The sequence below is a fragment of the Larus michahellis genome, chromosome 28 (assembly GCF_964199755.1).
Source record: "Larus michahellis chromosome 28, bLarMic1.1, whole genome shotgun sequence".
Lineage (NCBI taxonomy): Eukaryota > Metazoa > Chordata > Aves > Charadriiformes > Laridae > Larus > Larus michahellis.
This window is the reverse complement of record NC_133923.1, coordinates 1,138,224-1,154,542: the sequence shown is the minus strand read 5'-3', so window position 1 is coordinate 1,154,542 and position 16,319 is coordinate 1,138,224. Positions and strand designations below refer to the sequence as shown.

Here is a 16,319-nt window from a genome sequence, read left to right as displayed (position 1 = left end):
GGGCAATCCCCAAACTGTGCCCCCCCCCCTTGTGCACCCCAAACTCTGCCTCCCCCCCCGTGTCCGTCCTCCCTGCACACCCCATTGCACCCCCAAAGTGTGCCCCCCCCATTGAGCCCCCACCCCGTGCACCCCACCCTGTGCCCCCATTGCCCCCCCAAGCTGTGCCCCCCCCCCGCGCCCCAATACACCCCCAAAGTGTCAGCCCTCCCCATCCTGTTCTCCCCCGTTGCGCCCCCCCCACTCTGTGCCCCCCCAACTATGCCCCCCCCGTGCACCCCATTGCACCCCCCCAAACTGTGCCCCCCCCCGCGTCCGTCCTCCCTGCGCACCCCATTGCACCCCCCAAACTGTGCCCCCCACTGAGCCCCCACCCCGTGCACCCCACCCGTACCTCCATTGCCCCCCCAAACTCTCCACCCCCTCCCTGTGCACCCCCCAAGCCGTGCCCCCCCACCCTGTGCCGTCCATTGCCCCCCCCCAAACTGTCACCCCTCCGCGCACCCCCTTATTCGCGCCATTGCACCCCAAAACTGTGCACCCCCCCAGTTCACCCCGTTGCACCCCACAACTGGGCACCCCACGGCACCCCCAAACTGTGCCCCCTCCCTGTGCCCCCCCCAAACCGTCATCCCCCCCCCCCACCGGGTACCGCTGTGCTGTGCACCCCATTGCTCCCCCCCCCCACTCTGTGCCCCCCAAACTGTGCCCCTCCGTCACCCCCCCCGCACACCCCCACCCTGTGCCCCCCCCATTGCACCCCCATCCTGTGCACCCCAAAATGTTACCCCCCCGTGCACCCCCTTCCTGTGCACCCTCAAATTCCGCACCCTCACCCTGTGCCCCCCATTGCACCCGAAAACTGATTCCCCACCCCGAGCACCCCCAAACTGTGTCCCCCCCCCCACCCGGCTTTTGCACCCCCTTTTCCATTGCCGCCCCCCCTCCCCCGGCCCCCGGCCCCCGGCCCCTTTCGGCCGCCGTACAGCGGGTGCGCACCCTCCCCCACCCCTCCATTGGGCGAAGGAGCTGTCAATCACGCCGGGCACCGCCCCCATTCCCAGCCCGCGGAAAACCCCGCCCCCTCGCGGGCCGGAGTGACAGCGCGGCCGGCCAATGGGAGGGCGGGAGGGGGCGGGAGCAGGAGGACACGCCCCCTCCGGGGGGTTGAGCTCTCCCAGCCGTGGGTGCGGAACCGGCCGCTGCCCGAGCCCAGCCCCGGGACGGGGACGGGGACGGGGACGGGGACGGGGACAACCCCCCTTCCTCCCCCGCCCCGCCCCGCCCCGCCCCGCCGGGAGCCCCCAGAGGTGCGTGGGGCCGCGGAGGCAACGCGGCAGCAACCCCTGGCGCGCCCCTCCCCCATCCCCCCCCAACTTTGCTCCTCTCGGTCCCTGCGTATTTTCCTCCTTCTCCCCCTTCTTTCCTTCTTTTCCCTCTCTTTTCCTTCTTTTCCCTCTCTTTTCCTTCTTTTCCCCTTCTTTCTTTCCCCCCATTTTCCCTCTTTTCCCTCTATTTTACTTTTCCCCCTTCTTTCCTTCGTTCCCTCTATTTTCCTTTTTCCTCCCTTCTTTCCTTCTTTTCCCCTATTTTCCTTTTTCCTCCCTTCTTTCCTTTTTTCCCCTCTATTTTACCTTCCCCTTTCTTTCCTTCTTTCCCCCCTTCTTTTCCTCTTTCCCCTCCATTTTCCTGCTTTTCCCCCGTTCCTTCTTTCCCTGTCGTTCCTTCTTTTCCCACCTCCCTTCTTCCTTTCTTTCTCCCGGTCTTTCTTCTCTTCCCATTTTCTTTCTTTCCCCCCTTCTTTCCTTCTTTGCCTGTTTCCTTCCTTCTTCTCCCGCTTTCTTCTTTCCTTTCCCTCTATTTTTCTTCTTTCCCCCTATTTTCATTCTTACCCCCTTGTGTTTTTTTCTTGCCCCCTTCCTCCCTTCTTTCCTTCTTTTTCCCCCTTCCTTCTTTTCCCCCATTTTTCTTATTTTTCCGCCTATTTTCTCTCTTTCTCTCTTTCTTTCTTTCCCCATGTTTTTCTTCATTCCCTCCTATTTTCCTTATTTTCCTCCTATTTTTTCCCCCCTCTTTCTTTCTTTTCCCCCCTCTTTCTTTCTTTTCCCCTTTCCTTCCTTCTTTTCCCCTTTCCTTCCTTCTTTTCCCCTATTTTCCTCATTTGCCTTCTTTCCCATCTATTTTCATTCTTTCCCCCTGTTTCCCCCCGCCCTTCCCACACCCTGCGCCCATTCCAGGACACCCCTTCTAGACCGGCCTCTTCCCTTCGGGATTTTTTCCAGGCTCCCGGGGTGCATACGTGGTGGGTGTCCCAGCACCCTGGGGCCACAGCTGGGAGAAGAGACAGGAGCTCCCATCCTTGGCACAGAGGAAAAATTAGCAAAATTTTCCCTTTCCTCTGTCTTTCTCCCCCAGACCGAGCCCCGTCTGCACCGTACAATGCCGAAAAGGAAATGCAAGTTCACGGAGGAGCTCCAGGTGAAATATCCCTGCTTCCGCCTGGGCCGGGAGAGGTGGGAGGCGGAGTGCTTGGTGTGCCAGGAGGGCACCTACGTCTCGGTGGCCAACAAGGACTCCCTCGACCTGGACGCCCACGTCCAGTCCGTGAAACACAAGAGGAACGTGTTGGGCGACATCTCCGTGCCCGCGGTGCCGGATTGCTTCCTCCCCGCCGACTGCCAGCCCTTCAATGCCACCGCCGCTGCCACCACTGTCACCGAATCCCCGTTGGGCTTCACTGCGCTCCAGGATGGCTACGAGCCCTTGGCTGGCTCGCCCAAAACTCCCGATCCCATCTTCGACATCCTGGGCTTGCAAATCAAGACGGAGGTGAGGCTGGATGGGGGGCTGACCCCCTTCCCCTCGCACCCCAGGGTGGACCCGCTGGACGGTGTCCCCTATTGTGGGGTGTCCCTGGGTGTCTGCGAGGCAGGGACCCCCTTCCCCATCCAGATCCGCTCTTTCGACTGGAAGCGGGGTGGGGTGCAGAGCAGGGTGATCGGTGTGGACTCCCCACCGGGTGAACTGACTCCCAGCGGCACCGCCTTGGCGTGGGAGGCCTTGGAGAGCCGTGGGCTGCGGCAACGCTGTGTGGCTTTGGTGGGCGAGAGCCCCAGCGCCATGCTGGGGGGACTGGGGGGCTGCGGCCGAGGTCCGGTTGAGGCGTCCGGCTTGCGGGAGCTGCTGGAAGGAGTCTTCGTCGCCACTGACTGCCCCGTGCACCTCCTCAGCAACTGCATGCAGCACGGGGCGGACAGCCTGGAGGTGGACCTGCACTCCCTGGTCTGGAAGATTTACGCCTACATCTCAGTCTACGCCGTCTGCGTCGAACTGCTCCAGGACTTCTTGCAGTCTGCCAAGAGGGAGTACCGGCGGCTGCTCCGCCACACCAGGATGCCCTGGTTGCTCCTGCTGCCGGCCATCACCCGCCTGCTGGAAGTCTTCCCGGCTTTGAAGTCCTTCTTCCTCTCCCTCAGCCATGCCTCCCTTCGCCATCTGGACTTTTTTCGAGGACAACCTCAGCGAGATCTACCTCCCGCACATGGCTTCGCAGCTGGCTGTCTTTGACACCCACCTCAGGACCTTGGCAAGGGAGGACAACTCGCCCTGCGAGGTGCTGGCCGTCCTCTCCTCTCTCCGCCGCACCCTCCTGTAGCGCAAAGCCGATGGCTTCATGTCGCTGCAGGGGAAGGAGCTGCTGGCAGAGCAGCGGGCGGCCGGGGGGGTTGGAGAGTGCGACACCTTCTGCCACCACGTGCAGAACCTCTATGTGGCGTTCCTCGACTACCTGGACGCTCGGATGGGGTCCTTTGGGGAGCTTTTCCATTTCCAGTGGATGGAGCTCCGGGCACCGCCAAGGTGGGCAGAGGTGGAGGGGGTGCATCAAGTACCTGGCGGCCCACGGGGTCGTGGTGGATGATAGCAAGTGCTTTGACCAGTTCTGCCACCTGACCGCCTTCTTGAAGGACTGCAGGAGCGGCAGCGACTTCGGAGCCCTGCAGACGCACCAGAAATGGCTGCGGTTCTTCAGCAGCTCCTGCAGCCTGTCCAGCCGCTCGGAACTCCTCAGGATGGCTCAGGTTTTCTTTGCCATCCCCTCCTGCAGGGCCGATTTTCCTCGGGGGCTTTTCCTGGTGTGAAGCCGGTGGGACCAGGCGTGGATCTGTGGTCAGTGCCGCCGTGGCCGGGCTACCACGAAGCGTGTGGCCTGTCAAAAGACTTCTTTTTTTTTTTGCAATTGTCGTGGTTTAGCCTCAGACGGCAACAAAGAACCACGTGCCGCTCGCTCCCGCCTTCCTAATACAGGAAGAATCGTAAGAAAAGGCAAGACTCTTGGGTTGAGACAAAGGCAGTTCAACAGGACAGTAAAGGGAACAGGCAAACAACAACAACAACACGGACAGGGGAATATACAAACGCGATTACGGAACCGCCACTCCCCGCCGCTCGCCGACCGGCCGGACCCTGGACGCCCCAGCCCGCTTTTAAGCAGCAACTTCCTGCCCCCTCCCCCGGCAGCTCAGGGTGGGCGTGGCTCACATGGCATGGAATACCAGGAAAAATTAACCCTATCCCCACCGGAACCAGGACATTATCCACCCCTTATTCCATACCATCTATGCCATGCCCAGCAGGTTCCAATGAATTGCCACCACTTTCCCCTGTTATATATATATATACACACATATAATGCCCTTAGTTTATGGGCCATCCCTCCAAAGTGTCCGTTGAGTTCTTTTAATCCACGGCTTTGGGCTCCATCTGTTAGAACAGTCTCTCAGGGCAGGTGAGATGCTGGGTGGTGCTGGTCTGTTGCATGCTGTATTTTTCGGAGCTTGTGACTGGTGCACCTGGTGTGGCTCATGCACGCAGTCCGTGGGCTGAAGATGTAGATCTTGAGGAAACTGCTGGGCGCCAGCTGCTGAGATCAGTTCTTATCCCATCATCCCTGTGCCTTACTTGTAGTACAACTGATAGCAATTGTAGCAATGAGGACATACAGTGACAGTGTTACTTAGCAATTAACAGCACACAATCTGATTCATTGGCTATTCTCGCCCAAAATCAGATCCCCATGAGGTACACATCGGACTTCCCCATCCTCCCGCATCACCCACCAAGTGCACCCAGGTCCTTGGGCAAAAGCAATCCCACGGATGGGTTTGCCTTTGCCTGAGGCAGGACTAACCCAGACTGTCTTCCCTAGCATATTCTTCATGTGCACTACGGGGACTTTATCCCCTTCTACAGTACGTGGAAGTTTTGATTGGGCAGGGCCAGCCCAATTGTTAGATCCCCTGGTGTTAACTAGCCAGGTAGCCTTTGCTAAATGTGTATCCCAGTGTTTTAAAGTCCCACCACCCATTGCTCTCAGTGTAGTTTTTAACAGTCCATTGTATCGTTCTATCTTCCCAGAGGCTGGTGCGTGATAGGGGATGTGATACACCCACTCGATACCATGCTCTTTGGCCCAGGTGTCTATGAGGCTGTTTCGGAAATGAGTCCCGCTGTCCGACTCAATTCTCTCTGGGGTACCATGTCGCCACAGGACTTGCTTTTCAAGGCCCAGGATAGTGTTCCGGGCAGTGGCATGGGGCACAGGGTATGTTTCCAGCCATCCAGTGGTTGCTTCCACCATTGTGAGCACATGGCGCTTGCCTTGACGGGTTTGTGGCAGTGTGATATAATCAATCTGCCAGGCCTCCCCAGATTTGTATTTCAGCCATCGCCATCCATACCAAAGAGGCTTCACACGCTTGGCTTGTTTGATCGCAGCGCATGTCTCACATTCATGGATGACCTGTGCAATAGTGTCCATGGTCAAGTCCACCCCTCGGTCACGAGCCCATCTATATGTCGCATCTCTCCCTTGATGGCCTGAGGAGTCATGGGCCCACCGAGCTATGAATAGTTCACCCTTACGCTGCCAGTCCAGATCCACCTGAGCCACTTCAATCCTAGCGGCCCGATCCACCTGCTGGTTGTTCTGATGTTCCTCCGTGGCCCGATTCTTCGGTACGTGGGCATCTACATGGCGTACTTTCACAACCAGATTCTCTATCCGGGCAGCAATATCTTGCCATAGTTCAGCAGCCCAGATGGGTTTGCCTCTGCGCTGCCAGTTGCCCTGCTTCCACTGCTGTAACCACCCCCACAGAGCATTTGCCACCATCCATGAGTCAGTGTAGAGATAAAGTACTGGCCATTTTTCTCGCTCAGCAATGTCCAAAGCCAGCTGAATAGCCTTCACCTCTGCAAACTGGCTCGATTCACCCTGTCCCTCACTGGCTTCTGCAACACGTCGTGTAGGACTCCACACAGCAGCCTTCCACTTTCGATGCTTTCCCACAATACGGCAGGACCCGTCAGTGAACAGGGCATATTTCTTCCCATTTTCTGGCAGTTTATTATATGGTGGGGGCTCTTCTGCACGTGTCACCTCCTCCTCTGGTGACATTCCGAAATCCTTGCCTTCTAGCCAGTCCATGATCACTTCCAGAATTCCTGGGCGACTGGGGTTTCCCATTTGAGTTCGCTGCGTGATCAGGGCAATCCACTTACTCCATGTAGCATCGGTTGCATGATGTGTGGTGGGGACCCTTTCTTTGAACATCCAACCCAGCACCGGCAGTCGAGGTGCTAAGAGGAGCTGTGCTTCTGTACCAACTACTTCCGAAGCAGCTCGAACCCCTTCATATGCTGCCAATATCTCTTTTTCTGTTGGAGTGTAGCGGGCTTCGGATCCTCTGTATCCACGACTCCAAAACCCTAGGGGTCGACCTCGAGTCTCCCCTGGTGCTTTCTGCCAGAGGCTCCAGGTAGGGCCGTTCTCCCCGGCTGCGGTGTAGAGCACATTGTTAACATCTTGTCCTGCCCGGACTGGCCCCAGGGCCACTGCATGGACTATTTCCTGTTTGATTTGTTCAAAAGCTTGTCGTTGCTCAGGACCCCATTTAAAATCATTCTTCTTCCAGGTTACTTGATACAGAGGGCTTGCAATTTGACTGTAATCTGGGATATGCATTCTCCAAAAACCCACAATACCTAAGAAAGCCTGTGTTTCCTTTTTACTAGTTGGTGGAGACATAGCTGCTATTTTGTTGATCACATCCATTGGAATCTGACGGCGTCCATCTTGCCATTTTATTCCTAAAAACTGGATCTCCTGCGCAGGTCCCTTGACCTTACTTCGCTTTGTCTGGGGAACGGCCCACTGGAAACTGGGGCGGCACTTTTCCTGGAGGGATCCCCTTTTATGGTTGTCCTTCCTTGCAACTCCTGTACCCGTGTCCGCAGGATCGAAGTAGGTTGTCCATCCCACTTCCTCATGTCCTCTCCGTGGTCCCGCAGGTAGAACCACAGGGTGCCTCGTGGTGTGTACCCTCTGTACTCTCTCTCTTGAGTGGCGAAATGCCTGCTTCTAATAGCTGAGATGCTGGCCCGTGCAGGTGGGGAGTAGAACATATTCTCTTCAAGTTGCTGGACCTTCCGCGACAGTTTCTCCACAGCTGAGACAAGGGGGGAAGAGAGACTTTCTTCATATCGCCGGAGCCGGCCAGCTACCTCATCCACCGTTGGTCCCTCTTCACCTTTCCATTCCATTACTGCCAGGGAGTTGGCATATGACGATGGTGCGCTCCGTACAAACTTCCGCCACATGGGCCTTGTGCATCGCACCTCATCAGGGTCTGTGGGTAAGTCGGCATTGTCCAAGTCATAATAAATCATCTCCCGCACGACTAATTCTCTCAGGTACTGGATACCTCTTTCCATGGTAGTCCACTTGCTTGGCTGACATACAACATCCTCACTGAAGGGGTACCTCTCCCTCACGCCTAACAGGAGTCGTTTCCAGAGGCTGAGGGCTTGGGTCTTTTTCCCAATCGCCTTGTCAATGCCGCCTTCCCTAGACAGGGATCCCAGCTGCCTGGCCTCCCTACCCTCTAATTCCAGGCTACTGGCCCCATTATCCCAGCACCGGAGCAGCCAGGTGACAATGTGCTCGCCTGAAAGTCGGCTGAAATCTTTTCGCATATCCCGCAGCTCACTCAAGGATAGGGATCGAGTAATTATCTCTGGTTCTGCCTCTTCCTCCTGCTCTCGTGATGGCCCTGGTTCATCATCATCTCTTACTAAGCGAACTGATTTCTTTGTGTACTTCTTCTTCTGTATGGGGGCAACTGATACCGGCATGGGTTGGTTCCCTGGTTCAGTGGCAGTGGCTGCTATGGGGGTTGGAGTAACTGCAGTGTCTACCACAGGGGTTTCAGTAGCCGCAGTGTCTGTCGCAGGGGCTGCAGCAGCCGCAGTGTCCGTCGCAGGGGCTGCAGCAGCCGCAGTGTCCGTCGCAGGGGCTGCAGCAGCCGCAGGGGCTGCTGGTCTGGTTTCCATCTCTTCCCCTTGAGGGTGCTGCATAATTCTGAGCAGTGCCTGGTAGATACTGGCCAGGGCCCAGCACAGCGCGGTGAGTTGTGCCTCTCTAGAATAGCCACAGCATTTTCCCTTCAAATATTCTACCACTTTATCAGGGTCCTGTAATTGTTCAGGGGTGAAGTCCCAGACCGTTGGAGGTGAGTAGTTCTCTAGGTACCTGCCCATGCTCTCCCACATGCCATGCCACCCCTGACTATCCAGCCTCGGAGGAGATCTCCGGGTGGTAGTCTTAAATAGTCGCTTAACCCTAAACAAGACCTGGAACGCATTCAGGAGACATAGCACTAGGAACACGCTGGTTTGAGTATCCCAAGGATATTCAAAATTCTCAAAAGCTGTCATACCTGACCCGAAGGAGAAAGGGGAGGCAAAAGGGCTGGGGAAATTATTAACAAATTCTGAGAGATGGTGTCCAATGTACGGACAGGACAGCAAAACCACATAAACACCCCAAAATAGCCATCTGAACAGTGATGTTATCATATCATAAACAGATAACGCACAGGACAGGAGAATGATAATCCTCATCCCTCTTCCAGACATGGTAAACAGCATCGCAGGGAGTACATAAGCCATATAGGAATTTATGTAACACAGCCATGAGAACAAACCAAGCAACATGATGACCAGTTATCTCAACCCTTCGAGCCCCACGTTGGGCGCCAAAAAGGACTGTCGTGGTTTAGCCTCAGACGGCAACAAAGAACCACGTGCCGCTCGCTCGCCGCTTCCTAATACAGGAAGAATCGTAAGAAAAGGCAAGACTCTTGGGTTGAGACAAAGGCAGTTTAACAGGACAGTAAAGGGAACAGGCAAACAACAACAACAACACGGATAGGGGAATATACAAACGCGATTACGGAACCGCCGCTCCCCGCCGCTCGCCGGCCGGACCGGACCCAGGACGCCCCAGCCCGCTTTTAAGCAGCAACTTCCTGCCCCCTCCCCCGGCAGCTCAGGGTGGGCGTGGCTCACATGGCATGGAATACCAGGAAAAATTAACCCTATCCCCACCGGAACCAGGACAGCAATGATAAACCTATTATTCCTATTTTTGTACATCGGCCCACCAGGGAGGATTTGTTAACGCGGTTTTTAAAGGCTGTAGGCCAGTTGTGGGAGAGGTGGCTTTGCTCCTGTGGGAATAAATGACTGTCACGGACTTGGGTCATCTGTGTGGATGGGAGGTTGGGAGTCAGGTGGCTTTGGGGTTAAAGTCACCCAGGATTCAAGGAACTTCTTTCTTGGGTTGGAGAGAGGGAAGGTGAGGTTTTGTCCATGCGCTTGGGATCTCCAAGCTTGGACCTCAAAACCAAACCTCAGCCTTGTGTACCTCCCTGCCCTGGCTCTACCTCAGGGGTGGAGAAGGCTCTTGCAGTATCATGGAGGCACCTTTCCAGGTGCTTTCCAGCCGGGGAGGTTTTGTCACTTGCCTGCACCCCTCAAATTCTCCATGGATCGTAGAATCATGGAATCCCAGGGTGAAGGGTCTTCAAGGATCATCTGGTCCAACCTTTCTTGGCAAAAGCACGGTCTGGGCAAGTTCGCCCAGCTCCTGGCCAGCTGAATCTTAAAAGTCTCCAACGTTGGGGCATTCACCATATCCCTGGGGAGATTCCAGCTGGACAAAAGAGGAAAATTGTCACAATGAGAACAGTCAGCCACTGTGTCCAGCTGGAATCTCCCCAGGAGTAACTTGTACCCATCACCCCACGGCTTTTCCATGTCACTCCTTGTAAAAATCTTCTTTGTAGCCACCATTTAAATACCGGAACATGGTGATAAGGTCTCCTCAAGGTTAAATACACCCAGTTCTCTCAGCTTTTCCTCCTATGGAGGCTTCCCAGTCCTTGGATCATCTTGGTGGCCCTTCTCTGGACCCTCTCCAACCTGGCCACAGCTTTTTTGTATAGTGGGGACCAAAACTGAACACCGTGTTCCAGGTGTGGCCTCACAAGCATGGAGTTGAGTGGAATAATGACTTTTTTGTCTCTCCTGGTGATGCCCTTGTTGATGCAACCCAGCATCCCATTGGCTTGCTTTGCCGCAGCAGCACGCTCTTCATTCATGTTGAGCTTGTCCATCAGGTCCCCCAGATCCTTTTCCACAGACCTTCTCCCCAGATGGGTGGATCCCAGCCTGTGCTGCGCTCCTGGATTATGTTTTCCCAGGTGCAAGACCTTGAGAGGTGGCATGGGGCAAAGCCATGCAGAGATGTCTCCATCAGTCCTCTCCACCACCTCACATCCCCTCAGCCTCCCTCCCTCCAGATAGGGAGTGGGTGACACTCCTTTCACCTTTCCCTTTCCCTTTTCCCTTCACCCCTTCATCCTTCTCAAACGTCTGGTGGATCAAATGGGACCTGTGGTGGACTTTCCTGATGGGAAGACCCTCCAGATTTATCCTCCGCCATGCTTGGGTGCTGCTGGCAACAGATCCTGGTGCTGGACATGCCTTTGGGCAATGTCTTGATGGGCTTCAACCATGCGAGGCAAGGTCTACAGCCAGGACCTGTGTGGGACTCAGGCTCCTACCTCCATTTGTTGGAGGATTAAGCACCTATGAGACCTTCAGAAACCGACGCAAAGGGCCAACAAGCAGACGCAAACCACCTTTGTAATTAACGGACCTTTTTAATTTATTTATGCCCAAGAGCCACCATGATGTTCACAGCTGGAGCAAACTCTTCTCCTGCAACTGGCTCAGGCAGCGTGTTTTGTCTCTGATGTCTCTGTGTCTCTGATGCTGCAAATGAAGAAATTGGGTCCCCAGGGCTCTGGAGAGGTGCTCTTGGTGGTTGGACATGCAGTGCAGGTGGCTTTGAGCCAATGGACAGCATCTTGGGCCAGTTTCCCCCTGCTACGGCCACTGGGAACTGATAATTCACCATGGTCCTTGCCACGGACCGCCCCCCAGAGCATTTCTCTGGTCTGGCAACAGGTCCTCCAACTGCGGGGGCTCCTGGATGTCTCTTTCCTCATGGTGGTTGTGAAATGCTGTGGTCTTCTACTGGAGCATGAAGCTCTTCAACCTGGCCAGCTGGACTCGCTTTCCTGCCAATGAGACATGGTGATAGGTCAATAGGTCTTGTCGGACCATCCCTGCAGAGAGGAGCCTCCACAGAGCATACCCAGCTCCATGCCCTGGTGGGGGCTTCCAAAGCCCCCTCAGATGGCCCAAAGCCTGCTTCGTCCCTCCTAATCTTGCTCAGTTTTAGTGCGTGCACCTGTGAATCCCCAGTCGGCAGGACATTTAATGGGCACCACCCAACAGGGCTGGTCGTTCTCTTACCGATCTGCAGGAGGAGATGGAGGCTCAAAGCCAGAGCCAGGAGGAGAAGGACCGCCATGGCCAAGCTGATGGAGACTCCCAGACCTGGGAGAAAGAAACCGGATGGTGGTGAGGAGGAACACTGGGTCCCACAGGGCCAAGCGGGGTAAAGCCAAGCCCCGGATCATCCCCACCACATCCCGGGCTGTGTGGTTCATTTTTGGTCATGCTAGGAAGCCTGCAGAGCCACCTTCGTGTCGATTGGAAGGGATCTCCAGAGCCCTCTGCTGGCCACGCTCCTCCTCATGCAGTCCTGTATTTGCTTTCTCTTTTCCCTGCAAGGAGAGCTCACAGCAGCTCGTACTCAACCCACAGACCTCCAGGTCTTCGGAGGGGGTCAATCCAGGGACCTCCAGGTCTTGGGAAAGGGTTGGGAATATCGTTCCTTCCTCAGCTCGTTTGCCACAAGCACCCATCAAGGAGTGAGGGGAAGGTGAGGTTGACTGCAGCACGTATCTCAGCTGCTTTGCGGGGAAGGTCTATATTCCCCCGGGAAAGGAAAAATGAGGAATTTCCATTAGAAGGGTATGGGCAACCCGAAGCTGGTAGCGTCACTGGTGGCATCTTGGAGCTTGGAAACCAGGATGTTTGGCCAAACTTTATCCAGAAAACCAGGGACGCTTACCTTCAGCTGGCAGCTCTGGGCTGGTAGCAACGGTGCTGTTCCTCTTCACCTGGTCGTCCTTTTCACCTGGACAACAAATACGTGGAGAAAGGGTCACCCCCTCCTCCCCACCCTGCAGGGGCTGCCAAAGCGTGGCCAAGCACTGAGCTTTGGGATGGTGTGTGGCTACTCCTTGCACTCTTCTCCCAGTCCTTGGAGTAGGCTGGACCCAGGATACTCTGGTGGCGTTAACTGGGACCATCTGAACTGGTCTTGCTGATCAAGACCCAACCCTGTTGGCACTGCAGGGGCCTAGGGTTAACCAGGAGCATCTCTGCACTGAACTGGTCTTGCTGGTCAAGACCCAACTGGGTTGGCACTACAAGGACCTTGAGTCTATGCAAACAGGGGCAACCACTTCTGGGGTTTCTCAAGGGCTGTCCCTGATAGGGGGCAGGATCAACCTCCCCATGCCCTCCTCCACTCACCTTTGGTGGTCAGGACCCATGGGACACTCAACCTTGAAAGCAGGATCTGTCCAAGGCTGCTCCGGCGCTGGTATCCGCAGGAGTAGGTGCCGCTGCTCTCCACGGAAAGCCAGATGGTGAGCGTGGAGGTGAACTGGCCTTTTCCCACCGGGTGCTTTGCCAGCTCCACCCCGTTCTTGCAGAAGAAGATGTGGGTGATGGGGACATGGGAAAAAACAACGCACCGGGCAAGAATCAAGTCACCTTCCTGAGCCGAGGAGAAGTTTGGGAAGAGTGCCGGAGGGGGGAAGTCACCTGCGAGAGCAGAGAGACCCGGTCATGGTGTGATGGTGTGGAGATGAGCAATGAGTTTCTCATCTCTCTGACCTCAGTGTTGACCTTGTAGCTGCTTTTCAGTGGAAATAGCAAATTAAAAGCTTTTCAGTGAAAATAGCAAATTAAAAGCCTTGAACCCCTCCAGGGATGGGGCAGCCACAGCTTCTCTGGGCAACCTGGGCCAGGGGCTCACCACCCTCACAGCAAACAATTTCTTCACAAGATCTCACCCAAATCTCCCCTCTCCCAGTTTAAAACTGTTACCCCTTGTCCCATGGCTTCCCTCCCTGCTCCAGAGTCCCTCCCCAGCTTTCCTGGAGCCCCTTTAGGGACTGGAAGGGGCTGGAAGGTCTCCCCGGAGCCTTCTCCAAGCTGAAGCCCCCCAGCTCTCTCAGCCTGTCCCCACAGCAGAGGGGCTCCAGCCCTCCCAGCATCTCCGGGGCCTCCTCTGGCCCCGCTGCAACAGCTCCGTGTCCTTCTGCTGTTGGTGCCCCAGAGCTGGAGGCAGCGCTGCAGGGGGGTCTCCCCAGAGCAGGTGGCAATGTTACAATATTGACCTGGAGGGTTCTTCCAACCACCCACTCCATTCACCTGGAGAGTTGCAGGTCTCTGGCTCCATCCCACCAGCACCTGTGTGGGACAGCAGAAGGGGTTGGTCTGAGATAATCTGCTGGTGTAGAAGAGGACACCTTGACGAGGACATCTCTTTGAGGTTGGACATCCAACCTTGGGAAGGCTTGCAGAAGATGGGGAGATGCTGCAGACCTTAGCACGAAAGAGGTCAGGAATCACCAGCGAGGAGCAAAAAGGGCTTTTGGGTGGTGCCTTGTCCCTTCCTGCTCAGCCAGGGACAACCACACCATGCCTGGACCCCAAGAGTGACCAACCCTGTGCTCATGGATCAGTGCAAGGATGTAATTCCCTCTGTGGGAGCTGCCACCTTACATCTCTCTGGCCAAAATAAGTCACTGGCCAAGGGTTATCTACAACGCACCACAGCAGAGATGGACTTTCAGACCCTCCAGAGAGCCCACCCTGTGTTTTTGGACTGTTGGACTGCTTAAAAATCGCTCCAGAAACTCACAATTTTGTCTCTCGGCTAGCGCTTCAACTTAATTTCTCTCTGCAGCTTTCCCAAGGGCACTGCTTAAAATCCACCCCACGTCATCCCATGGTGCTGCCCCCAGCACGACTCTCCAAATTGCCCCCCAAGCAGCCTTCCTGGCCACCTACCTGCCAGCCAGAACAGGGTACCCACAGTCTCAGCCAGCCAGCTCCTTCTCGCCATGCTGAGCTCCCCAGGACCAAGTCGTTGGGGAAAGGGGAAGCTGAACTTGGTTTCCTGCCCGTGACGCATCCCCCGGGGCATGACCCAGCGTCTTCTCGGGGAGGAGAGAGCAGAAAGGATGAGCTGGGTGGTGGTAGATGGTGGGTATTGCCGTGTTGGGTGCACACACATGGGGTGCCTTCATCCCCCACCCCAAAAAGAAGCTGCTTCGTCATGGTGTTTTCCACCATGTTTGTGGCCGCCTGTTTTTGGGTGGCTCGGGGTATGTCACAACTGTCCCCAGCGGGACACACCATCTCCCAGCAAGTTTCCAGCATCCTTGGGTGAAAAACAGCTCCCCCCAAATTTCTCCACAGCCTCAGCCCCAAGGTTCCGGTAACAATCCTGCTTTGCAGTACAAACATGCAATATCCTTTCAGTGTCACTGGGAAGAACAGTGTTTCCTAATTTCTCCTTTTTTTGGGTGTGTATCTCGGACAACAGACCGAGATGCAACACAGCTGCTGACGCGGAGGTGCTGTTTCCAAAGCCCTGGGCTTGTGAAGGAAACCTAGGGGATCTCCAGAGTTATTAGATACTTTTGCCTGCTAAAAACCAACCTTGGAGCTCCACCACCTTTGCTTGATTAAAGCCACTTTAGATGTCCACTGGGAGGAGCTCAGAGACTTGGCTAGAGCGGAGCTGAGGCTTGTAGAACCCCTGTCTGCCCAACGAGCAGTGGGAGACAGCTCTTCAGCCCAGCCTCCTCTGAGCCTGCGTGGGTGGAAAGGGGTCTACATGGTCGTGTGCGCATCTTCCCCTGGGCCAGACCCTCCCAGCCCCATGTGTCCTCCCCGTTTTCTGCACAATCATGGGGTTTATTCCCTGCCCTCCATCCCCGGGGCGTTGGATTCACCTTATTGGGATCTATCATTCCCTGGTGGGTCAAGCCGGCTCTGTGGGGCAGGCAGGGAGATGATGTCCACCAAGGAGAAACTCTGAAGCCAAAGGAGTGCACCTGCCAGAAATTCAACAGGAATAAACCCGTTTCTTCCCTTTCTCTCCTCTCCTGCGTGTTTCTTTTGCGTGTCGTTCACTTTCGGTTTCCTTTTCAAGTATATATTTGTATTTCCCTGTCTGTGATTCTCTTGTCTGGTAACCCAAGGGTAGAACATGACTTGTTGGGCAGGGCTTAGGCTGGATGCTGGGGACAACACGGGGTGAGGTCCTACAAGGCTTTCCAGTGGTCTGCATCTTTTCTAGCCGTGAACAACCTTCGGAAAATCAGGGAGAAAATGAAAATAAAAAAATCTTTAAACAGCAGAAAACAGCTACAGCTCATCCCAGTCAACGGACAACGCAAGAAATTTCCCGAGTGTTGAAAGAAAAATGCAAACAACAATAAGCCAGAACCATTTTAAAGGTAATTTTCCCTAGACGCACCCAAGCTGATTCCAGAGAGGGTGTCTGAGGGGGAGCAGAGCCGCCTCCTCAAACGCTGCATTATGAAGGGACGGCTGGTTTCCTGCCGCAGCTATTTTTTTTTAACCCAGTAAAACCACCGACAAAAGGCCAGGGCTCGTCTGTCTTCTAGAAATAGCATAACGGTGGGGTTTGCTGGCGGAGTCACGCGCCTCCAGTGTCTCAGGGCTTGAGGAGGGGTTTAGCAATGCAACTCCAAAGCCCCGGTGCTCTCGTGGTGCTTGGGGCGGGGGTGTCCCTCCTTTAGGGTTTGGGGAACCGTTGCAGCTTGGGGCTGAGCTGGGAAGGTGGAACCTGCTGGGGTGCAGGCACCTGAACGCCAATTCGTTCTCTTCTGGCTCTGTCCCTCTCTCCAGAGGATGCTGTTGACCGCATCGATCCTTGCCGTACCTGGCAGGGG

General features: G+C 55.6%; 2 protein-coding genes across 5 annotated transcripts; one reads left to right on the top strand and one right to left on the bottom strand.

Annotated features, from left to right (window-relative positions):
- Nucleotides 1-1,161: 1,161 nt before the first annotated feature.
- On the top strand, nt 1,162-4,717 carry LOC141735071 (uncharacterized). Its single transcript, XM_074567523.1, has 2 exons — nt 1,162-1,310; nt 2,416-4,717. Exon 2 carries the CDS (start codon nt 2,440-2,442, stop codon nt 3,565-3,567), a length of 1,128 nt encoding a protein of 375 aa, XP_074423624.1. The 5' UTR covers nt 1,162-1,310; nt 2,416-2,439; the 3' UTR covers nt 3,568-4,717.
- Nucleotides 4,718-11,049: 6,332 nt separating this feature from the next.
- On the bottom strand, nt 11,050-14,543 carry LOC141735063 (uncharacterized). Of its 4 annotated transcripts, none has more exons than XM_074567502.1 (6): nt 14,404-14,543; nt 13,762-13,800; nt 12,856-13,149; nt 12,389-12,454; nt 11,725-11,808; nt 11,050-11,486 (listed from the first exon to the last, which is right to left on the bottom strand). In XM_074567502.1, the coding sequence occupies exons 1-6, from the start codon at nt 14,537-14,539 to the stop codon at nt 11,440-11,442; spliced, it is 666 nt and encodes a 221-aa protein (XP_074423603.1). In that variant the 5' UTR covers nt 14,540-14,543; the 3' UTR covers nt 11,050-11,439. The 4 variants fall into 4 exon arrangements, with proteins under 4 accessions (XP_074423603.1, XP_074423602.1, XP_074423605.1 ...); XM_074567501.1 differs by having other exon boundaries at nt 13,762-13,935; nt 14,404-14,470; XM_074567504.1 differs by having other exon boundaries at nt 11,052-11,486; nt 13,762-13,837; nt 14,404-14,529.
- Between the last annotated feature and the right edge of the window lie 1,776 nt (nt 14,544-16,319).

Excerpts from the sequence above, each read along its gene's own strand:
- LOC141735071 (XM_074567523.1), top strand. The coding sequence starts at position 2,440 with ATGCCGAAAAGGAAATGCAAGTTCACGGAGGAGCTCCAGGTGAAATAT.
- LOC141735063 (XM_074567501.1), bottom strand. The coding sequence starts at position 14,458 with ATGGCGAGAAGGAGCTGGCTGGCTGAGACTGTGGGTACCCTGTTCTGG. Across the intron at positions 13,936-14,403 it reads TACCCTGTTCTGGCTGGCAG|GTCTGCAGCATCTCCCCATC; the intron begins GTAGGTGGCCAG and ends TTTCGTGCTAAG. Across the intron at positions 11,487-11,724 it reads CCATCTCCTCCTGCAGATCG|GAAAGCGAGTCCAGCTGGCC; the intron begins GTAAGAGAACGA and ends TCTCATTGGCAG.